We start from the raw sequence: 25,266 nt of genomic DNA on the forward strand, positions 1-25,266 counted from the left end.
GAGCTAGGCTGACACCACGGCACTCTAGCCCGGGCAACAGAGTGAGACTCTGTCTCAAAAAATAAATAAATAAATAAGTAATCAGACAAATAATCCTAATTACACATTAAAGTATAATAAATGCTGAATGAATAACCAAAAAGGTAATAACAGTTTACTCCAGAATGCAAAGGGAAAGGAACATGGAAAATTGACATCTGTGAACGAGTGATATTCCTCATTGTATACCTTTTTATAAGTATACGTTTTGGAAATGTGAATAAAAATTAGGAAAAGAAAATTGAACACATTCCCAATCTGGTTAGCAGAATCTAACCAGAGGACAAAAAGCTGTGAAGTCAGTTCACTTAGTAGTTTTATTATTAGCAGTAATCTACAGAAAGTAGAGGATTAATTTATGACAAGGAAACTTATACGACTTTAAATTGTTTCTCTCAAAGTATAAAGGATAAAAAAAAACCAAGTAGTTACATTAATATCTTTAGAAAAAAAAGTTTTCAGTATAAAAAAAAGATACACAAATACTGTCATGTATGTTATGATCAATGACAGACTGAATAGAAAATGGTGGTCCCATAGATTATAATGGAGCCGAAAAATTCCTATCAGCTAGTGAAGTCATAGCATTATTATTTTATTTTTTAAATAAATTTAGTGTAGCCCAAGTGTATAATGTTTAGAACGTCTATAGAAGTGTACAGTAATGTCTTGGCTTTCACATTCCTTACCATTCGCTCACTGACTCACCCAGAGCAATTTCCAGTTCTGCATGCTCAGTTCATGGTAAGTGCCCTATACAGGTGTGCCATTTTTTAATCTTTTATACCATATTTTTACTCTACCTTTTCTATGTTTAGATATGTTTAAAGACGCAAATACTTATCATTGTGTTACAACTGCCCACAGTTTTCAGTACAGTAACATGCTGTCTGTACAGGTTTGTAGCCTAGGAGCAACAGGCTACACACCATAGAGCCTAGGTGTATAGCAGGCTACACCATCTAGGTTTGTGTAAGTATGATGCTTGTACAATGTCAAAATTGCCTAATTATGCATTTCTCAGAACATATCCTGATTGTTAAGCGATGCATGACTGTATAAAATCTTACAAAGCAAGGAAAAAAATGTATAACGTTGAATTTCATTTGGAAATACCAGTATGAAGACATGACTATCTTTACTATACTGAATACCTTTGTCCCTGGAAAGGGGTCAAAAACAATGATACCCCAGAACCAAAGAGCACTTCTAACACCCAGATCTTAGGTTCTCAATACTATTCTCCAGTAAAAGGAAACAAGGAGAAATGGCTAATTTCAAACCTAGAGAAGAAGGAAACAGCCCAAGACGTCGTGTTTCAGAAAGAATAAAGTATTCTAAGGCTAATACTTCTGTCATCAAAAGGGCACTTGAGCCAACTCTAAGGGGTTCTTACTAGCCAAATTCACGGAAACTGGGAGAAAAAGAAAGGGATTTTGATTAAAACACATTGAATATATAACATCCATGAATCCATTGTAATGACCCTCCTACCAAATAAAAGGCCAGAGAGATTAAGTAAGGTCACTCAAAAAGTACTCCCTAATCTGTTGTCTTCATCACTACCTGACACATTGAGAATCCCTTATGCAGTAGTGTTTTGGATTTCAGACTTGGGAATATGTGCATTATATACTCACTGGCTCAGCATCCCTAACGCAAAAATCAAAAATGCTCCAATGACCACTGCCCGTTGCCTTTGAGTGTAATGTCAGTGCTCAAAAACTTTTGGATTTTGAAGCATTTTGGAATTTGGATTTTTGGATTAAGGGGTACTCAACTGGAATAGTATTTCTCCCAGTGATCAGCAATTTTTTTAAACACCCTGAAAGGCAACTCCAGGGACAGAGACCCACTTAGTGCGTTGACGTCTACAGAAAATAAGGGAGTTAATTTACAAGTGGATTTATCATCATCCTCCAGGGTTCAAATGGGTCCTGGTATGGCTTCTTCGGAGGAAAGATAAGAGTACTACTACAGGCAGAGACTGCCAATTTGATATTTTCTCCTCTTCTCAGAGAACAGTAACAAAGAAAACAAACAAAAAAAAGAAAAAATCAGTCTCCACCTTTAGCAAAACTAGGAGACACCTGAAATCTCAAAAAAAAAAAAAAAAAGAAAAAAAAGAACAGATAGAACTGCCAAAGGCAGGGATAACCGAACAGGGACTCAGGAGCCAATGGAGAGGATTTCTGAGGCTATAATTTCAGAGAGAAAATCTCATAAAGTAGAATTCTCCAAAGTGATGAATGAACACACTCTGATATAGGAAACCATAATCTTTTGTTTATAACAGTAGAAATGGAGATGGCAGTGAAAGGTTAAGAAGCAAAAGACACAGGGTTGAACTAGGAATCATACAGATGAGATAAGTCTCATCTGTGGGGAACAGTGTGCAGGGAGACCCGAGGAAGAGAGAGGCTTTGCCATTCTGAAAGGTCTATCTTCACTGGCAGGAGAGGAGGAATGGTCAAGAAAACTCAGGACATGGAGCCATTTGGAACATTTCTCCTAACCCACTATATAGCCCAATCAAAGATGAGTACTCAAAAAGGAACTAACACAGGACCTATTCAAAGATGCTATAAGAAGAAAAAGGTAGAAGAAAACAAAAGAAACACATTAGAAGTGCATTTACTGGGCAGATGAAAACTTCCATGAGTTAAAAAAAACAATGAGGCCAGGTGCATTGGCGCATGCCTATAATCCCAGCACTTTAGGAGGCTGAGGTGGGAGGATCACTTGAGGTCAGAAGCTAGAGACCAGCCTGAGGAACATAGCAAGACACTGTCTCTACCAAAAAAAAAAAAAAAAAAACCCACCAAAAATTAGGGGATGGTGATGTGTGCCTGTAGTCTCAGCTACTCAGGAGGCTGAAGCAGGAGGATCATTTGAGCCTGAGTTTGAGGTTGTGGTGAGCTATGATGATGCCACTGCACTCCAGCCCGGGCATCAGAATGAGACCATGTCTCAAAAAACAAAACAAAACAAAAAACCATAACAAAATAACTTCTTCTAGGAAAAAACAAAGCAAAGAATAGGAGCTCTATGGAAGCGACAACAGGACAACAAAAGAAGATAAAAGTAAATATGCACAGCTCAAGAAAGAAACACAAGACAACTGTTTAGCTGTTTCAAGAATAAAGGCAAAATTAAAGAGTAGAACAAACAGTGGCTGAAAACAAAGTAAAGGACAGAGAACCTCATGAACAGAATCAAAGGGAACAAGCAGTTTAAAAGGATTACATAAGCATGCAAAAGGATCCCACATACACATAATTGGGTGCCCCCTAAAAAATGGAATAGAATGTATATATAAAAATATAATTCATGAAAACTTTTCATATAGTTTTATGCTACAAATTGTAAAGGCATATCATGTTACAGAACAAAACCACACATAATGGTCATAACAAGACATACTCTACTAAAGTTGTTGAAATTCAAGATAAAGAATCTTAGGCCATCAGCCAAAAAGATCAAGGTTTTTTTTAAGGGGTTAAAAAAAAATCAGGTTGGCCTCTGAATCTCTGCAGTATCATTCAGCTCTAGAGAAAGAGAAAAAAATACTCATGGAAAGAATAATAGAAACAACAAAAAAATTCTATCAGCCAAACTACTGCTTAAGTAAAAAGGTGTCTGTGAAATGATTCTGAAGCATGTAAAGATTCAAAACATTGGTCCTTTAAGATAAAAGCTTCTTGAAGAAAGTAATAGAGGATAAATTTCATTCAACCACATGATGAATGAAAAAAAGGTCAAAGAACTGGACAGGATTGAATGCATTTAACAGAAAAAGAAAGACTTACCACTGAAATTTTTCTACAATTTTATTTCTTTTTCTATACCTTGAACTGATTTCATTATCATTGGTTTGGCTAGCCCTTTAGTGTTTGGTAGAATTCTAGGAAACCAGCTGGGCCTGGTGCTTTTCTTGGAGACAGTGCTTTGAAATTTTTTTCTATTTCTTCTATGGAAATTGGCCTGTTTAAATTTTCTATCTCCAGAATTCAAAGAAGGTTAGAAATTAGGAATTTATCATAATTACAGTAAGTAGAAAAATCAGCTGATCATTAGGGTTTTTGTCTGTTTATTCACTAGTATATTTCTAGTGTTATATGAGTAAATGCTGCAAAATACATTCAACAAAATTCAATATCTAATTTTTAATTAAAATACTCAATATATTGGAAAGGATATTTGGATAAAATGACTTAAAAAGCCATAACTGTAGTTTCCACTGTACAATCAGCCCTCTGTATCTGTGTGTTCCACATCCATGGGTTCAACCAAACACACATTGAAAATACTTGAAGAAAAAAAAAATACACAAAGTTCGAAAAAGCAAAACTTGAATTTGCTGAGTGCCAGGTACTACATTGAAACCACACTGATGAAGTGATGTGAAGGTATTAGTTATTGCAAATAATCGAGAGATCGTTTAAAGTATACAGGAGGATATGTGTGGGGTACCTGCAAATACCACACCATTTCATATAAGGGACTTGAGCATCCACAGATTTTGGTATCCAGGGGAGCTCCTGGAGCCAATCCCCAACACATACTGAGGGACGACTATAAATCCATTTGTACCTTTTCATTTTCATCAGACCATATGAATATAATAACTTTTAAAAGTTAACATAAAGTTAAAATAAGCAACAACATGTAGTCTATTCTATGTTGGGCAGTTGTCTCTTTATACCTCAGGCAACATACTGAATTATCACACAGTAAAGTACCCCCATTTTATTGAAGAGGAACCTAAGGATCAAGGGAGTTGAGAAGTTTGCTTTATGTCACACAACTAGTAGATAACAGAGCTAATGGTTAGAGGTAAGTCCTAGGAACTATTCTTCATTTAAATGTTATTTTTTTCAGAGTTCCATTCTAGATCCTCTTCTCTCTCTCTATTGCCCGTGGATAGACTCCAGGTATCTCAAAGCTTTAACTGTGGCCCACATGTCGATGACTCTGGCACAGACATCTCTTCCATCACCTGCTGACAACAGCCCCTCAGTCGTTCCATGGGTCAACTCAGCATCTGAAAATTCAGCCTTCTTTCTGTCCCTCGTTTCCTTTTCATTTACTAGGTCAAGCAGGAAGAAGCCAAACTCAAACTCCTTCCTCTCCACAATGATAATCAAGTCCTAGGGGTGGCCTCTGGTTTCTGCCAGCCCCACTCTCCAGGCCCACCTACCCTTGCTTTTATTCGGTGAGTCACTCCTTGTTCACATTATTACCAAGGACTCCTTTCCCAGCATCCCCATCCAGGGGTGGGGAACCTGTGGCCTCAAGGCCACATGCAGCCCTCCAGATCCCCAAGTGAGGCCCCTCGACCGAATCCAAACTTCATAGAACAAATCCCTTCACTAAAAGGATTTGTTCTGTAAAATCTGGATTCAGTCAAAAGGCTGCACTCAAGGATCCAGAAGGCCAAATGTGGCCGCAAGGCCACAGCTTCCCCACTCCTGAGTGGCTGGCGAGAATTAGGAAAGACCACAAGAGCTCTGGGAGCTCCCGGAAAGATCCATATCCACTGCCCTCCCAACCTCACCACCCTGTGGCCGGAGATCATAAAGACAAACACCTCATGTCTTCATCCCTGTTACCCAAAAGCCTCTCAGATCATTCCTTATCAACCAGACTTTATCCCTGGATGGCTCTACAAATCTCTTAATTGTACTACAATATCTCCTCTTTTCAAACACCCAACACTTCCACTGTACTCTCTGGATTTACAATTCATTTTTAGCAAAATCCCCTACATATCCTCAAACCTCTCCTCTGAACATATCCTTTTCTTTCTTGCTTTAATGAATCCTGGCTCTCCCCTGAGAACCCTGCTCCCCTCCAGCCTCTCCAGTGGGAGCCATCTTCTCTCTCATAGCCCTCTTCTTCATCCGTACTCTCTCTCTAGATTATCTCCTCCGGATCTCTTCTGTGGACTTCAGACTCATTTATCAACCGATCTCCCACGTCCACTTGGGTGCTCAGAAGTCACCACAAAATTAAAATGCCCAAAACCAAAATCTGGAATTTCTCTCCAAAACCTCCCACTGCTCTCTACCCTGCTATGGACACAAGCCAACTACCACTGGTATAATCCTTACTCCTCTCCTTTGCTTACACTCCCAGATAACTCCTCAGAAATTTTCTTGACTCTATCTTCAAAATCTTCCCAGAATCTAACTATGTCTTTCCGCCTCCGTCATCATCTCCCCTATATTGTGGCTATCCTGTTATACACAATCTCTCTGCTTCCAACTTTGCTCGCCAACGCCTATTCTATCCAGCAACCAGGCTGATCCAGCTGGAACTTCAGATCACGTCACTGCTCTATTCAAAACTCTGCTAAGGCTTTCCATCACACCCCAGTAAAGCCTAAACCCTTAGAGGGGTTCACAAAAGCCTACGTGAACTGGAGACTGTGCTACCTCCTAAACTAATGTCTTGCCATTTTCCTACTATCAATCTCCTTGCCACTCCTCACAGGTGGCAAACATACTGTCACGCAACCTTTACACTTACTCTCTCCACTGCCTAGAGTACTCTTCTCCCAGATAACCATATATATAGATCACTCATTTCATTACATCTTTCAATTTTCTACTCAAATGTATTCTTATCAATAAAGCCCTCCCTGACCACATTATATGAAATAATAAGTCTCCTGCACCACCTGCCCTGTCACGCCCAATCCTTTACCTTAATTTTTCTCCAAAGTACTTTTCACCATCTGAAAAGCTACACAACCAAGTGCGGTAGCTCACAACAGTAATCCCAGTACTTTGGGAGGCCGAGGTGGGAGGATCACTTGAGCCTAGGAGTTCAAGACCAACCTAACAACACAGCAAGACCCTGGCTCTACAAATAATTAGCCAGGCATGGTCGTGGGTGTCTGTTGTCCCAGCTACTCAGGAGGCTGAGGCAGGAGGATCACTTGAGCCCAGGAGTTTAAGGATGCTGTAAGCTAAGCTGATGCTACAGCACTCTGATGCCTGGGCAACAGAGTGAGACTCTCTCTCTCTCTCTCTCTCTTTCTCAATCAATAAATAAAAAGCTATATATTTATATATTGTGTCTCCAGACCCTAAAAACAGAAGCTCTATGAGGGTGAGAATTTCTTTGTTCACTGGTTTAGCCCCAGTATCTACAACACTACGTAGCTGATTAAAAAACATTCAACAAATACTGAGCTAATGAAGGAATGAAAGAAGGAATGGAAAAAGAGAGGGAAGGAAGGAGGGTGGCAGGATGGCTCAATCTTCACACCCCCAAGTATACCTAAGTGCTGAATCAGTAGCATGTGCCGCTGTCGTGGTGATGACTGGAGACTGAGCTCTGGTGGCTGAGACAGTTGCTACCACCGCAGGAGGGATGGCATTGGAGGTGGTCACAGGTGGACGAGACTACCAAAAGAAGAGAAAAAATTTTTCATTTAAATAAGAAGCGAAATAAAAAATAGTTAGCCAATACTAATAGTATAATTTAAACCTTAGGCCTCTAGATTAGTATGTTTCTGCCCCAATTAAAGTGAATTCTCTCTTTTGCACCAATCTGTACAATTGGGACCTAAGTTATGGATACACATAGTCATACAGAGTTGAGTAATAGACATTGGAGACTTCAAAAGTGGGGGGGGTGGGAGGAGCATAAGGGATGAAAAGTTACCTATTGGGTACAATGCACACTATTCAGGTGATGGATATACTAAAAGCCCAGACTTCACCACGATATGTTATTTATGTCCATGCAATAAAACTGTACTTGTTCACTCCTGTAATCCTAGCACTCTGGGAGGCCGAGGCAGGTGGATCGTTTGAGCTCACGAGTTCGAGACCAGCCTGAGCAAGAGCGCAAGACCCCGTCTCTACTAAAAATAGAAAGAAATTACATGGATAGCTAAAAATATATAGAGAAAAAATTAGCCGGGCATGGTGGCGCTTGCCTGTAATCCCAGCTACTCGGGAGGCTGAGTCAGGAGGATCCCTTAAGCCCAGGAGTTTGAGGTTGCTGTGAGCTAGGCTGGCACTCGCCCAGGCAACAGAGTGAGACTCTGTCTCAAAACAAAAAAAAACAAAAAACTGTACTTGTACCTCCTAAGTCTATTGAAATAAATTTTTAAAAAGCTAATAAATAAATAAATAATTAAAGTGAATTCTCACCATTCTGATTAAGGAATTCTCTTTTCAGATAGGATGTTATAAGACCCAGAGTCAGAATTATCAAAAAATCCTGGGGCGGGGGAGGAAAAAAAAAAAAAAAAGCCCTATTTTTTTTGGTAGGGCAGTATATGAGTCCTTTCTTTGCAAGTATCACTGGAGTCCAAATTCTAACCTTCTGTTAGAACAGACTGTGATCTAAGCCTTCAGATCTCAAGTTCCTGTGGGTCTGCTGTCGGTCCCGGTGCAGACATCTACACTACCACCCAACCCAGGGCCTTCCACAGAGGGCCTACTCAGCAACTGGATGGAGTTGCTGGCTCTCAGGCCATCTAAGTTAGCTTGCAAAAGGCAAACACACACAGAGTACCAGTGTTCTTTCCTGGCTAAAGAGTTAAGGTGCCCAGGTGCTTTCTGGATGTTTGCACATGGACAGAGAGCACTTATCACCACATCTCTGTATGGAATCTTCACCTGACAAACAAGCCCCACACTGGGCCTCATCCACCTGTCCAGTCACCAGAGTCCTTGTGATTCTTCCCTCTTTCTTGACCCTGATCGATGCAGTGAGGTCACCAAGCTCTGCCCATTCTTCATCCTTACTCCTCACCTGCAGCCCTCTTACCTGTGGCTCCTACTGTGCAAACTGCATGTCTCATCTTAGGACCACTACACTATCTTCCTTATTAGGAAGTTGTCATCTTTCTCTAATCCTTATATACACTCCTTGGGGCCTTCTCACCCCCCAACTGTGTTTTGTTGGCCAGTAACATCTTTATTTTGTTTTAACTTGAAAGCTGTAGCCCAAACATGTACTACTCAGTGTCCTAATCAAGATTCTTCTTGGTCGGGCACAGTGGCTCACGCCTGTAATCCTAGCACTCTGGGAGGCTGAGGCGGGAGGATCACTCGAGCTCAGGAGTTTGAGACCAGCCTGAGCAAGAGTGAGACCCCCGTCTCTACTAAAAATAGAAAGAAATGATTTGGACAGCTAAAAATATATATTGAAAAAAATTAGCGAGGCATGGTGGCACATGCCTGTAGTCCCAGCTACTCGGGAGGCTGAGGCAGAAGGATTGCTTGAGCCTGGGGGTTTGAGGTTGCTGTGAGCTAGGCTGACGCCACGGCACTCCAGCCTGGGCAACAGAGCAAGACTCTGTCTCAAAAAAAAATTTTTCTTTATTATCTTAAACCCAGGTGTTTCACACGTTACCTATCTGACTTCTGAAGGCATCTAAATCTCCACCTCCTATATGTAATTCAGCTAGATTAATCTTATCTTTCAAAGACCTTTCTTCAATCATACACAAAGCCACTGCGTTAAAAAAACGAAACAGCAGCTCTCTACTGTCAACAAAATCGAGTTTACACTAAGGGTCCCCAATTTGCAGATACCACAAGATTTCCTACTAATCCTCCAACAGTACTAAGGCCACAGACTTCCTTCAATTAAAGTTGAAAGGCATGGACCATCTTCCTGGAAAAGCATACATACATGCATAAAAATATGCATAAAACTTTTAGGGGTTCATAGACCTCCCCCCCATTAAAACCCTTCTCAGTCCTAGCTAGCCTTTACTAAACACTGTCTACAACCATCACTCTCTTCCTTGCCATTTATTTGTTCATTCCCCCTCACATTCTCTTCACTTCTCTGAATCCTCATTGCCGCACTCACCCTAACACAAAGCTTTCCCTCACTTTTCCACATTCCTGCAGCTTGCCATTCAACATCGTGTATCTTTCAAACTTTCCTATGACTTGGCAACTATAGTGAAAGTTCCTGAGATCAAGGACTCTCCTAGTGCCTGGCAGAGTGAATACCTCCGATTAGGCCCCCAATCCTTGCTGGCTGAGTACCCCCAACCTTGACGTGCCTGAATTGGTTGGTGAATGATGTGCTGTACTGCTGGTTGAGCTGTAGCAGCATTTGGCAGCTGCGAAGTCGGCCTCAGGACCGTGGTTACTTTAGAACTGGACATCACAGCAGCAGCTGCTGCACCTGAAAAAAAGTTTTTATTGGCATCGCTTATGGGCTCACAATTATATTCCCTAGGAAAATAATCAAAATAATCCCTAAAATTCAGATAGTATGTCGGTATCCAGCTAAAGTATGTTATGTATACTTCCCATTTCATTATACAGAAAATTAAGAAAACATGTACTTAAGAGATTTAGTAATATTAATAATTTGTATTGGTTCCAAAAAGACAATCTTAAATGAAACTAGTTGTTGTTTTGTTCTTGTTTTTTTTAACTGCAAGTGCATGGTGGTGAAGCAGACAACAGCACAGTGTGGAGCCGCTGCCTCGACTGTGGCAAGGCGCAAGCACTTTACCCACCACGGCCTTTGCACTGTCAGTGCAGAGGTTAACACTGTGACAAGGGCAAAGAGTGTCTTCATGTTTGCATGAAAATAATACTGACCCTGTAGACCTCCTAAAAGGGTCTGCGAATCACACTTTGGGAACCACCAAGTTATGCTATGACCAAGCAAACATGGTTTTGTTTGTTAACCTGATTTTGCCAATAATCCCCAATTGTTTTATAATCTCTAATAACAATCTCTGGTCAAAGCTCATGAAATTTATTACCCTACAGCCTATTAGAACTTAATTGTAAAAACAATCTTAGCTGGGTGCAGTGCTACACACCTGTAGTTTCAGCTACTCAGGAGGCTGAGGCAAGAGGATCACTTGAGCCCAGGAGTTTGAGTCCAGCCTGGGCAACACAGTGAGTCTCTGTCTCAAAAAAAAAAAAAATCTGGCCGGGCGTGGTGGCTCATCCCTGTAATCCTAACACTCTGGAAGGCCGAGGCGGGTGGATCATTTGAGCTCAGGAGTTCAAGACCAGCCTGAGCAAGAGCGAGACCCCATCTCTACTAAAAATAGAAAGAAATTATAGGGACAACTATAAAAAAAAATATATACATATATAAATAAATAAAGTTAGCCGGGCATGGTGGCGCATGCCTGTTGTCCCAGCTACTCAGGAGGCTGAGGCAGTAGGATTGCTTGAGCTCAGGAGTTTGAGGTTGCTGTGAGCTAGGCTGATGCCACGACACTCTAACCCGGGCAACAGAGTGAGACTCTGTCTCAAAAAGAAGAAAAAATCTTACTGCTATGTAAATAAAAAAATTGAGTAGCCATTATCACCAAACTTTAAAAAATTGAGGATTAATATTTGTGAATTATTTATTAAAAAGGTGACCATGTTTAGATTACCAAAGCTTTAAGGAGTTCCACCATATAAAGGATAACTTTTAGACCATGCTAAAAATGTGTATTGTTCTAAGTTTAGTTTACTTCTATTGCCCTGTAACAATTTTTTTTTTTTTTTTAAAGGAAAGAGGTTTATTTGGCTCATAGGTCTACAGGCTATATTGTTCTAGAACTTTAATAAGCTCATTTTGGATACATTCTGCTTTACCATATCTTCTCCCAAACATATATCTGCCATCGCATTTCAAGAGTTTGAGCAAAATGTGTAGTCTTTACCTCGAGGTAAATGAGAAGCTCCAATGTGAAGAGGGGGTCCAGGAGCATTGCTGCGGATGATAGACATCTGCACGTTTGTAGTCATGATGTGATGCAGGTTACTGGGATGCCCCTGAAAAAACAGGATATAATGTTATTTTCATGTGCTTGGTCTTAGCCACTGCCTCTAGGAAAGCAGTTGCCTCAAAATGTGGGTCAGGTTGTTCCTTTTAGATACTGAGTACCCCAGGGGAAAAGGCTAAGAACATTTAGCTTTAGGATTTTACACACCATACTGTATAATGACCCGTGCCAACAGGCACGTGAGCAGTGACTGCTTCAGGCCCAGTTAGCCGCTAGATCCCAGTAACTCAAAACATACTTGGCTGTCTACTTTTAGAAACTCTCATCTGCAATATTAGCTGTTTACACTTTTCTCTGTCCTGGCTCAATGCTTATTTTTTCCCATTCTCACTATTTCCTTCACATGCCACTGCACCCATCCATCCTTTAAGCTATACAGGATTTCTAAGTAAATGCTGGTTAGCATCCCCGAGTTCTCCCCTATGAGCTCTTCAGCTCACCCCTGAAACATCCCTTCCTCATGCTCTCCCAGCCCACTGGGTCAGTGCTTCTCAGATGGAGGGGTCCCCATATTTCTGGGAGTACTTAGCAGTATGACAAAAAGGAAAAAACACAGTCCATCTTTTTGAAATATATCAAATTTTCTTGAAAACATGAAGGGAAAGAGTTTTGAGATTTTGCTTTTTTCATAGATAAGAAATATATTTCATGAATCAAATACACATCGTGGAACAGGATTGCAAAATTTCAAAACAAAAATTTACGTAAAAACAGGAGACTTTAAAATAAATGTTCCCAAGTAGACAGTGCTTGAGGGAACCCGCCAGTATCCCAAGAGATACACATCTGCTCTCCTCAGAGGAAAATAGAGAGAAGCACTGCCCACCACTACTGCCAGGAGGTTGTTCTCAACCCATCAGAGTTGTCCACCTAAAACCAAAGACAAACTGGATTCAGACTGCTCAAGGGCATGAACAGTTCTACCTAGACTTGTACCTCACCACGAGGGTAGTGCCTTGCATATAGCACACGCTCAATAAATTCTGGCTTAAATGACCACTGTGCATACTGGCTTCTATTCTACTCCCTTCAGCTATCCTCTCTCAAACCTACGCTCTTCCCCTTGCAGTTACCAGTGATAGTTAAATTTTTTTAGTATAGTTCCTAATGTACTACTGGCATTCAATAAATAATGATCATTAGTTTGGCATCTAAGTTTGAAAATCAGCAAATTAAGAGGGAAATAAAACCTGTTGTCCACTGATTGTTGCCACAGGAATGGCTGAAGCTTGAGGGATGTTACTCTCCATGGTAACAGTAACCTGCCCTGGAACCTTGGGGGGAAGTGACAAGGTAGAAGGTGGAGCAGGAGCAATGGGACGGCTAGGCATGGTGGGCTTCGGGGGTGGCTGCAAACAGAAAACCACATGAGACACATCAATGGCCTTGTACTGGTGATGCATTTCACTCTACAGTTAAGAGTATACAAATCAAACCTGGTGAGTGCTAGGAAAGATGCCATAAGCCTTATTATATATTTTATCTATTAGCATCGTAACTTTTCCACTGAAGTACTAGCATTTCCACTTCACAGATGAGGAAATGTTCAAAGCAAGGCTGACTTGCTGAAAGCCACACACACAGTAAAACGTATAGCTGGGAATAAAGCCCAGAGCTGTATGGCTCACAGCCTTTCTTCTGAACCATGCTTCCCTCCCAAGTTTGGGAAGAAGTATAACTCCCAGTAACTGAAACATAACCCCAACGTGATACACAGGCAATATTCTCAGACACCTCCAAATCAGCCAGCTATTAAAACAAACATTGGAGGTAAGTGCTACTTCAACACAGAAACTACCTTAGCATGTCTGTAAGTTGAAGAACATCAATGTTGAAATGCGGTACCTAAAAATATTCTATGATGCCAACTGTCCAGCAGCACAAGACTAGGCACTGTAGAACAGCAGAGCTCTAAGTTATAGAGAGGAGCTAAACTCATAGGCCAAAAAGACAAAATGAAGTATGATCCCTAGGATATAGCCTAAGACTCTGTGAAAACTGTTACAAACATTAGCGAGTCTTTAGCTATGGTTCAGTGTGAAATTTTAAACCTCTCCATTACCTTCATAAGTCCCTCCGAAAACGAAAGTGGCACTGCTGGCGTCAGGTGTGCTGGCGGGGCTGTCACTGCAACAGGGGTGGCTGATGCGACAGCATGGTGTGTAGACAACATCTGTACCTGTGGATAGGGCCTTACCACAACGGGCTCTTGCTTCTCCTCACGGGACTGGAGGGAGCTGCTGGAACCCATGTGCTCCCTGGCACTGACTTCAGAATCTCGACCAGATTCATCATTGACTAGGAAAGACATGAAGGGTGAGATGGTATGTCATAGTCTCCCAACATTAATATAGCAGCACAAACAAGAGTGGCACCTGAAGTTAACTTTCAGGATTGACAAAGTGACAAGGAGAATTTGGCACTGGATTCTCCTGATGGACCTCAGACCCAAAAGTCACAACTTGTGGAACACAGGATTTATTCTGGATATTGTGGCTTTCCTATCCTTATGAACAAAGGGCCTGACAACCATCTAAAATGACCTGAAATAGTTGAAAGTACAATATCCTTATATCCCATAGGACAATTTTATTTAAAATATTTTCCTAAAAAGTTACAAAAACCTGACATTATAAAGATATTTTGGCCTGGTGTGGTGGCTCATCCCTGTAATCCTAGCACTTTGGGAGGCTGAGGCAGGAAAACTGCTTGCAGCCAGGAGTTCGAGACCAGCCTGAGCAACATAGCAAGACCCCATCTCTACAAAATATAGAAAAATTAGCTGGGCATGGTAATGTACACCTATAGTCGCAGCTACTCTGGGAAGCTAAGGCAGGAGGATCCTTTGAGCCCAGCAGTTCGAGGCTGCAGTGGGCTATGATGGTGCCACTGCACTCTAGCCCCAGACAACAGAGGGAGACTTTGTCTTAAAAACGAATAACAACCCCTCCCCCAAAAGATATTTTAAGTACAGTTCTTAACTGCAAGACACACAATTTTTTAAAACTGAGGGTGATGGGAGATACTTTTCACTGTATTTTTTTTCTTCCAGAAGTCTGAACTACCAGAACACACAACCTATTTAATAATTAAGTTAAAAAAAACAAAGAACAAATACTAATAAGGAGTGTGTGAAAATATTAACTTGTATTTATCCATCATTTTTCCAAAATAGTATTAACATTCTCACTTTTCTGAACATAAAGATAACATTTACTTATGTAGGGAATTTAAATTATTTGGAAAATTATAAAGAAAGTAAAGCTGCCTCAAAACCTATCCCCCAAAGGGAACAACAGTTAACATTTTGGTGGAACTTTCAGATACTTCTTACCTCTTTAATTTGGGATGAATTTTTATTCATTTAACTTTTCCATTAAAGTATAACCTTCATAAAAATAAGCGCACAAATGTTAATTGTGCAGCTCAATGGACTTTCAAAAGCAGAGTAACCAGCACCCAGCTCAAGAAACAAAACATTACTAGTCCCCTAGACACCCTCCCTCCCAAGGAAGCCCAATATCCTAACTTGTAACACAACGGATTAGTGCTGCCTATTTTTGTACTTTATATAAACAGACTCATAACAAATATATGTCTGTTGTGTTTTGCTTTTCACTTACAGGTATGAAATTCACCATATTATTGTACATACCTGTAGATCTTTCATTCTCAATGCTGTATGTACAATGACACTGTGTGAATGAAGCACAAACTATCCATTTTACTGTTAAAAGGCACTTTAGTTTTCAGTTTTTGCATTTTGAATAATGCTAGTAATATCCCTTTACATGTCTTTTAGTGAACATATGTACCATTTCTATTGGATATATTCTTAGGGGTGGAACCATTGAGTAATATGAAGTACTGCATCATTTTTAAAGGCTAAATCAGATTCTACTGCATAGATAACCACTATATTATTGATGGGCTTTTAGGTTATTTCCAAATTTTTGCTATTATCAACAACCTCGTCCAGTGATCTCTTCAGGAAAAAATTTCTAAAAGTACAAATGCTAGGTGAAAAAACTGATGTATATTTTCTTTTTTATCATATACTGACTTTTCTCCCAGGTCATTCAGAATTTTTAAAATTCTGATTTATAAATCCACTTTACTGAAGTATAATTTACATATAACAACATGGCTATCCAAGAGTAGAAAGGTCAATGATTTTTTTACAAACATCCTCAGTAACACCAAAGAGCTGAATGGGTGGGTCAAATGGCAAGTACGTGTTTAACTTTACCGAAGTACTTTCCAAAGTTCCCACTAACAGTATGAGAGCTCTAGCGGCTCCTCACTCTCATCACTGTTTGATATACAGCCATTCTAGTGGGTGTGTAGTGTGCACATCACTGTGGTTTTAATTAGCATTTCCACGATGACTAGTAATGTTGAACATCCTTTTATGTGATCATAGGCCATTCATACACATCTTCTTTTGTGAAGGTATCTTCATCTTTTCTTCATTTTTTAATCAATTAGCACTACTGAAATACAATTAAGATATATAATTCACTAATCCTTTGTCTTAGATACATTTTTATGAAAGTATATATTTTCATTTATTTATAAATACCTAAGGAATAAGATCGCTCGGTTTTATGGTAAGTGTATATTTAATTTTATAAGCTATTATCAAACTGCTTCCTGAAGTAGCTAGACCATTCTGTATTCCTACCAATAATGTATGAGTTCTATTTGCTCCACAATCATACCAATACTTGTTATTGTCAGTCTTTCTAATTTCAGTCTTTTTAGTGGATTCGTAGTAGTTTCTCACAATGGTTTTAATTTGCATTGCCCTGAAGATTAATAATGCTGAACATTTTTTCATGGGCTTATTTGGCATTCATACAGCTTTTCTGGTGAAGTGTCCATTCAAATATTTTGGCCATTCAAAAATAATCAGGTTGTCTTTTTACTACTGAATTACACAGGAGTTCTTTATACATTCAAAATGTAAGTCTTTTACAGTACATTAGTGTATTTATCATAAATGTTTCTGAATCTGTGGCTTGCCCTTCTATTTTAATGGTGTCTTTTGAAAAGCAATCATACTAAATTTTGATTAAGCACACTGTATCAATTGCTTCTTTTATGATTACTGCATTTTGTGAACTTAGCAATTTTACTCCAAAGTTGCACATAATTTCTTTTTTTCTTTTAGAAACTTTGAATTTTAGATTTCAGTCTATGACACATTTGGAGTTAATCTTTCTGTATGGAGATGGTCAAGTTTGAGGCTATTTTTTTCCCCATATGGATATTCTGCCGTTCCACCACTATTTTATTGAGAACTTTTCATCATTCATTCAGAAAATATGAGTAGATACCATCAGGCAGGAGGTATAAGGTAGCTTAAAGTAACTTCAAGTCTAAAGAGAATTAAAATAAATCTGTAACAAAAAAAAATTGTCAGGAAGGAGACAAAGCAATAAGAAATGAGGCTGAAATATTAGACAAGAGTCACAGTTTATAGAAAGAGACAAAGACAGAGCAATCAAAATGCCTCAGCTACTAGTTTGAGCAATGATTAGACAGTGGTGCCATTTACCATAAGGAACACAAGAATTTGGTGGTGAAAAAAGGAGTTTATTTCACTTTGCAATCCCACTTTTTTACTTAACACATAGAGAAAAAGAGAGTATTTGATGGAATCCTCAACTTCAGCACTGCTGACTGGACACTTTAGTGTGGGGGTTCCCATATCTTGTAGGATGTTTAGCAGCATCCCTAGCCTCTATCACATGCTAATAGCACTCTCTAGTTGTGACAACTAAAGACATCTCTAGACATTGCCAAATATTTTCATCACAGTGAGAACCACTGATCTACAGCACTCAAAAGGTGTAAGACTAAAAACCAAGTTGCATACATGTGTATACAGTTGACTGTCCATATTCCATGGGTTCTGCATCTGTGGGTTCAACCAACCATGGATGGAAAATATTTGGGGAAGAAAAGATGGCTGCCTCTGTACTGAGCACTACAGACTTTTGTCCTTATCACTGCTCTTTTAGCAATACAGTATGACAACTTTACATAGCATTTACATATTAGGTATCGTAAGTAATCTAAAGATGATTTAAAGTATAGCAGAGGATATGCATAGGTTATATGCAAACACTTTGCCGCTTTATAGAAGGGGCTTGAGCATCGGTGGATTTTGGTATCCGCAAGGGTCCTGGAACCAATCTCCCATGGATACCAAGGGACAACTGCATGTACTTTTTTTAAAACCTCTTTTCCTAGATAGTAAGTTCCTAAAAGGCAAGACCTATGCCTTACACACCTTTGGGCACTCTCATGGCACTATACTATACACCTGGGCATTAATCAGACAAGAACACTTCAACGCATTTCAACAATACTTCTTATAGGCATGCTTTACCGTAAGCTGCATGTGTACGCTTGTATATGTGAATGAAGTAGTTAAAACAGGAAGAAAAAAGCCCTGTTTAAATTAGAATAGCAATTAAATTTCTATCCCATAAACTAGTATCTACTAAAATCCTAGAAAGAATTTGCTAATTTTTAAGTCAGAAAACTGGCTATATTCTTCAAGCAGAAAGAAATATAGAAGAATATTACAATCTCACCTGTGGCAGCTGGGTTTATCAATCCTGCAGAACCACTGTTTGCAATCTGAGAAGGGGTCTGGCTCAACCCAGTGGGAGGGGCTCCTAACCGAGGAAACTGTTGAGAACTCATTTCCACCTGCAGTACACACAGTCACATGGTTATTACTAGATTCTCAGAGTAGAATCAACATTGAGAAATTAAAGCATCTTTAGTACCCATGACACATTCCTTTGGAAAAGCAAAAGCGGCATCATTTATCTAAACGATTCATGATCAACAAAAGTGCAGACATTATTTAAACTACGTAAGTTTTTCATGTACATCAGTTCAATGAATAACAACGTCATTTATATGGTGCTAGAGGATACCATGGCCCTCCATAAATACTTGTGGATTGCTATGCTAAAAAAATCAACACTGAATCCTGTACCACAGCCACACGATAGGTATTACCACAATGCGTATGTTATTCCTCTGCGTGAAGTTTTATGGAAAATGGCATGTCTCTTTGAAAGACTCAAACCTCACACCAAAGTGAACAAAACTGTGATTAGTATGGCACAGGAACATTCAGAGAGGGGATGCCCAGCACTAAAAAAGGATTAGAAATCTTACATCAAGACCTGATGCAAAAAGAATCTCAAATGCTTTTCTGCAAAGTCCTCCATTTATGGATTTCCTTTTCTTCCTCTCTTTCACACACCCCCCCAGAGCCAGAGGGACCCGAAACCTCCATCTTCTCTAAAATCGTCCCAGACTTTTCCCTCCGGGGCCAAGCTCTGCCATCTCCCCCGAATCGCTCGTAACCCAACCCTACCCCGAACTCCCCGCTGAGATCGGAGGACACAGGTTTTCAGACACTTCGGTGTCTGAGACTCCGTCTCGGGGGATGGGGAAGCGTTCTGGGAGCCCCCGAACAAGACAGACGCTGTGCCTCTTTACCTGTGGCCGCCGCCCGCCACCCGCACCTCCCGCTTCCATCTCGCCAGCTGGGGGTGCCGCGGAGGGCCCATGTCGGTGGCAGTGCTGGGCTCCGGCGGCACAGAGAAGAACCGTGCTGGACGGCGCCCTGGGCCCGCCGCTGTCCAGTCCCGCTGGCCCCACTCACCCCGGCCGCCCGGCCGCCGCTGGGCTCCCAGTCCTCTTCCCCCGAACCTGCCCCTGCCTCCCCCGCCCGCCCATTGGCTCCACGCCCGGCGCGTCACTGGAGGCCCAGGACCAATCCACCGTGACCTGAGCGCTCTGGGCCCGCCCCACCCTCCCGCCGATCGCCAGCCAATCAGGCGCGAGCCTCGCCGGGGCAGCCCAAACCCCTCGAGGCTGAGCCAATGGTAGAGGAAGACAGGGGCTCCCGGTGAGGGGGGCGGGGAGCTGGGAGGCCCCGCCTCGGCCCGGGTCTGAAAGCGGCGGGCGCAGGGCCCGGATGTGGAGAGTCACTTTAAACTGCTCCAGGAGCCAAGCTCCCTGGGCCGCCCGCCCGCACTCCCCCAGCCGCGCAGCTTCCCCGCCAAGGCCCACGTCCGCCACGCCCCCACGCCCGGGTCAGCCCATCCCTCTCGGTGCCTCTCCCTTCCTCGCCACAGGACACCCGGCCCCTGTCGCCGGCCCAACCGCCGTGCCCAGCTCGCGAAAGAGCCGGGGTCCGAGCGCAAGAGACGAGGCACCTCTGCCCTTCCCCGGGGACGCGCAGCGGGACGGACGCTGCAGCCCGGCTCGGCCGCCCCGCCCCCTCGTCTCCTCCCCTCCCCTCCCGGGCGCCTGTCCCGCCATTACCTGGGTGCTGCGCCGAGTGGCCGCCGCGCCGCCTCGAGCTCGTTCCCGTGCGCTCTCCGCCTGTGGGGCGACGTCCCCAGGCTCCGGACCCGCAGCCGCTGCCGGGGCGATAGCACTCTGCCCCCCACCCCTCACTCTAGCGCCGCTGCTTCCGCCGCCGTAACGAGCCTCCCGCCTATTGGCTGGAGCAGGCCCCGCCTGCCTTTGGGATAGCCAGTCGCCATTCGGCGTGAGCGGGAGAGCGGACGGGTCCGCCCCCACGGCCGCGGATTCCTCTGGGAAATGTAGTCCTGCGCGCCGGGAGGGCGGGCCGCGAAGGCGGGCCGCGAAGGGGGTGGAGAGCGCCGGGGCGGGGCTTCCGGGCCACCGCGCCGGGGCAACACACTCCTTTGCTGTCTAGAGTCGCTTCTGCCTCTTCTCTCTGCGCAGCGGGAAGATAGTGGAGCCTGTTCTTGGCCTCAGCCTGAGGAAACTAGGTTTCACTTTCCCGAGGCGAGGAGGAGCGGTGTGGCGCGGGAAAGGGCAATGGAGGCCAACTGCGGCGGCCCGACTGTGTCCTGACTGTGCCCGAGTCCCCGCGCCGCGCCTGGGACTTACTGTCACCACCGAAGGCCGCGGTCGGCGAACCCTCAGCACCGTGGGCGATCCGGCGCGCGGCACTGGCGACCCTGTCGGGTTTGCGCCCAGCACCCGCCCGCGAAAGCAGGCCGCTCGGACAGGCAGCTGCGCACCCCTGCCCAGGTCTTCCGGATTGTAAAGAAACAAAAGGGGGTAGTTTTGTTTTGTCGTTTTGTTTGGGGTCGAGGGTTGGAGTTTATACACCTGTAGAAGTCTTACCAGATCTGCTCAGGCAAAATTTGGGTTTGACAAGGGATTACGTTCCTCTCTTCCTTTTACAGATGGTAATTTAGGCCTGGAATTTTGTGATTAGTTAAGAAATAAAGGGAAGCTCAAAAAACACCTGTATAAGACAACTGCTTGGTTAAGAGTGCAGCTCCTGGCAACAAGGATTAAGTCTCAAACATTCCTCCTCCTCCTTCAAGCCACTTTCCTTTCTTACCTTCTTCCCTTCATTCTCAAACTTTTGGAAGTAACTGACATAATATACTTTAGCCTCCTCTCTGCCTAGAGAGTCTCCACCCCTCGTTGGATTCTGCTCTTGCCACTCTTCTCAACCTGCTCCCCCAAAGTTGCCAGTACCTACGCAACTTGAAACCCAGTGGTCCTTAGATCTTATCTTGCTTGGCTTACTGACCTGTAGTATTATAATTTCTCCTTTAAACGCTCTCTCCTGGTTCTACTCATATCAAGCTGCATTATACCTCGTCTTTCTCATGAATACAGCATTCTCAAAGGCCCCGGTGCTCTTCTGATGCTATACTACCTTCCTAAATGGTTTAATATACTCCCACAGTTTCCAATATCATCCTTGGAAATGTTACCTATGCGCTCACCTCTGAGTTGTACACCTATAGTTCCAGTTCCACCTGCTGGACCAATCCACATAGGTAGGTGTCTTTCAAGCCCCTCAAACTTACCATCGAACACCTTTATTGATTTGCCTCACCTATGTACTCCTCCTGATTCATGGGTTTAGTTAGTGGTATCACTATCCTTTCTGCTTTCAAATTCCTACTGGTGTTTCACACCTTTCCATCGCCCTAAGTGACCATATTGCATTGGTGTGTACCACTGTACTTCCCTTCCAATCACTTCCATAGCTGCAGCTCCAGCCTTCATTATTTCTTGCCTGGATTACAGTAATGTTGCCCCTACTCAAATCTCTTCTTATCCCCAATCTGTTCTCCACAGAGTTCTTTTTCTAAATCACTAAGCTAACCCTGCCCTTCCCATCCACATAGATCCAATAACTTCAGAATATATTCCAAACCCCTAAGCCCAGTATTCAAAAGCCTTAATAATTTGGTTCTTTCCACCTCTTTAAAAACTGCATACTCTCTCAACAACAGTTTCTACCAGTTTTCTGCCCAGTTTTGGCTTCTAGGGTTTTGCTGTGACCTGAAGTTCCTTCTATGGCCCTCGATCCTCAGCAATCATCTAATAGATTTCTAACAATTCTATAATGCCTAACTGGAAAGAAAATAATTTCTCTTCTCCAAGAAGCCTTCCTTGAATTCCTTTCCTTCTCCAACCCCCTAGGATACTTCCACGGAACTTCCTCCTACCTCTATTACAGCACTGATGATCTGTGTCTACCTGTATTCCTCCTGAAGTAGGTGGAGAGAAAAATTACTCATCTTTATATCTCCTTTCAATAGGGTTTTATATCTAGGAAGCATTCAATAAATGTTTGCTGAATATAATCATAAATACATTCATAGTGCATGAGTGAAATCTGAGTTTTCCTTAGTTACTAGAGACAGTCACTGCTGCTTTATTCATCCACGTCTCCAGTCCCTCACATAGTGGACACCTAAAGAAAGCACATGCTTTACTCAGCTTTGTATTGCTAGGGTTGAGAATTCCCATCCACTGAGCTTGGTGTGCTGAAGACACACCTGGTACCCCAGCCAGGCTGAACCTTCCACACTCCTCAAGTATTCAAGCCCTTGCCAGATTTAGGAGCTTATTAGTATTCTGGGTTCTTGAAAATGATGTTGTCCACCCAAGATATTTTAAATGCATTAAGCAAAGATACGAACAGGCAGCATATCTGCTGGCTGATTTTCTAGAGAAAAGCAAATAATGCTTTTCCCCTAAGCAGCCTGAGGTGATCTGTGAAAATGGTTGGCTATTCACTTGACCCAGAATCCCCCACAAAATTATACAAATAGAGAGGTTCAAATTTTCTTTTTTTTAACTAAAATTTTTTTTCCCCCAGACTTTACCATTATACAATAAGGAGGTTGAAATTTTCATGCTCACTTTAAAAACACCTGGGAAACTACCCAGGCCATCAAGGGTATGCATATATGAAAAGTCACCAAGTATCTGAAAGATGTCACTTTATAGAAACAATGTGTACCATTCCAATGTTACGATGGCAGAGTTGGTAGATGTGTCCAAGCCAAACAGGGGGGGGCTGGGCACAGGTTGGTGGCCAAAAGGAGAGCTGAAGTTTTGCTGCATATGCTTAAATTGTGGAGAGTAATGCTGAACTTAAGGGTTTAGATGTACATACTCTGGTCATTGAGCACATCCAGGTGAAGAAACCACCACCAGACTTGCAGAGCTCCTGGTCAGATTAACCCACATGCCAGCTCTCCCTGGCACAGCACCATCATTCTTACTGAAAAGGAGCAAATTGTTCCTAAACCAAAGAGGAGATTGCGCAGAAGACAAAGATATCCCTGAAGAAACAAAAACTTACAGCACGGAAATGAATTCAGCATAAAATAAATGCAAATAAAAGCTTTTTTAAAAAGCAAATAACTACTACTGTCTGCCAACAAAGAGGACAATGTGTCCATGAATGTGTCCTGTGGAGGTCAGTCAAATATCAGCGAGTAGTCCACAATAGTTGGACCTAGTGGACCTTAGTGGACCTCTCTGCCACTGGACCCAGATGGTTCTCACTCTGTCACAGCCTGGGAAGTCTCATGATACTGACCCTGCCGTTTCTCTCCATCCAAATACTCCTCCCCGGCCCTCCTCCAGCCAGGGCACAGTTTAAACATTTAAATACATGTCTTTGTAAACTACTGCATGGCCTGGTCCCCTGGCATTTCCCTCTTTTTAGGGCCCCAGGATTCAATGTAAAAGTGGAGTCCTTGATTTATTAAAGATCTATCACCTAAGAGCACATTTAGGAATAACATTAATCGGGTGTCGGGCAGATATTGGGGGGGAAGGAATGGGTGTATACATACATAATGAGTGCGAAGCGTGCCATCTAGGGGATGGACTCGCTTGAAGCTCTGACTCGGTGGGGGGCAAAGGCAATATATGTAACCTAAACTTTTGTACCCCCATAATATGCTGAAATAAAAAAATAAAAATAAGATCTAGATGCTCTGCCTTCCAACTGCACCTGTTATTCATCTATTAAAATTATTAGGCCTTAAAAACTACAAATGCTTTGTTGGCCCTGTTCCTTAGTGAGCTCCACCCTGAGCTCAATGGTCAAGATAAAACACAGAGAATAAATTAAAAGCTACCTATCTACGTGAGACTGGTCTCCTTATAAAATCCTATGGTATATGGCCAGATGTGGCAGCTCGTGGCTGTAATCCTGGCACTTTGGGGGGCTGAAGTCCGAAGTTCAAGACCAGCCTAGGTAGCATAGCAAGAACCTGTATCTACAAAAGATTAAAGAAATAATCGGGGCCGGGCGCGGTGCCTCACGCCTGTAATCCTAGCACTCTGGGAGGCCGAGGCGGGAGGATCGCTCAAGGCCAGGAGTTCAAGACCAGCCTGAGCAAGAGTGAGACCCCATCTCTACTAAAAATAGAAAGAAATTATCTGGCCAACTAAAAATATATATAGAAAAAATTAGCCGGGCATGGTGGTGCATGTCTGTAGTCCCAGCTACTCGGGAGGCTGAGGCAGGAGGATCGCTTAAGCCCAGCAGTTTGAGGTTGCTGTGAGCTAGGCTGATGCCACGGCACTCTAGTCTGGGCAATAGAGTGAGACTCTGTCTCAAAAAAAAAAAAAAAAAAGTGGATTTTATTAAAGGGGAAGTAATTTTGTCTAGCTTAGAGGTTTTTAAAAGTTGTTTAAACTTGTTTTTAAAAGTTGTTTAGTTAGTTGGCAAAACTAAATGGATATAAAAGTTAAGGAAAGAAAGAGTGGGAAAATTTTAAGAGGTTATAAAAAATTTATGGAAATCTTACCTTGTGTGGTCAAAACTGAGATTAGATTTGTTTATAAAGTTTTATTAAAATTAGCTTTACTATTAATAATACACTGATACAAAAGTATTATTTGGTTTTCTCTTTTGAACAAGATTTTCATGTGATATTAATAAGAGATAATAAAAGATTTTTGTTTACCTTTTAAGTAAATTGCAAAAAAGAAGGGACCAAGGGAGAGACAGATTTTGTTGCCTCGTGTTGCCTGTATTAGGTCTTTTGACTATTTGGAAAACCGAGTCTCCTCTCTAACAGAGAGTAAATAAAGTT

General features: G+C 42.2%; 1 protein-coding gene across 5 annotated transcripts in view; it reads right to left on the minus strand.

Annotated features, from left to right (window-relative positions):
• SAP130 (Sin3A associated protein 130) overlaps window positions 1-20,316 on the minus strand; it is an 89,534-nt gene extending 69,218 nt beyond the window's left edge. For all 5 annotated transcript variants that reach the window (XM_069473888.1, XM_069473905.1, XM_069473879.1 and 2 more), the window contains exons 1-7: window positions 20,186-20,316; window positions 18,430-18,547; window positions 13,887-14,122; window positions 13,015-13,173; window positions 11,702-11,813; window positions 10,082-10,206; window positions 7,327-7,451 (exon numbers count right to left, since the gene is read on the minus strand). In XM_069473888.1, the coding sequence (XP_069329989.1) occupies window positions 7,327-7,451; window positions 10,082-10,206; window positions 11,702-11,813; window positions 13,015-13,173; window positions 13,887-14,122; window positions 18,430-18,541 (869 nt within the window). In that variant the 5' untranslated portion in view covers window positions 18,542-18,547; window positions 20,186-20,316. The remainder of the gene's footprint in view (window positions 1-7,326; window positions 7,452-10,081; window positions 10,207-11,701; window positions 11,814-13,014; window positions 13,174-13,886; window positions 14,123-18,429; window positions 18,548-20,185) is intronic.
• Between the last annotated feature and the right edge of the window lie 4,950 nt (window positions 20,317-25,266).

Source organism: Eulemur rufifrons, chromosome 1 (assembly GCF_041146395.1).
Source record: "Eulemur rufifrons isolate Redbay chromosome 1, OSU_ERuf_1, whole genome shotgun sequence".
Lineage (NCBI taxonomy): Eukaryota > Metazoa > Chordata > Mammalia > Primates > Lemuridae > Eulemur > Eulemur rufifrons.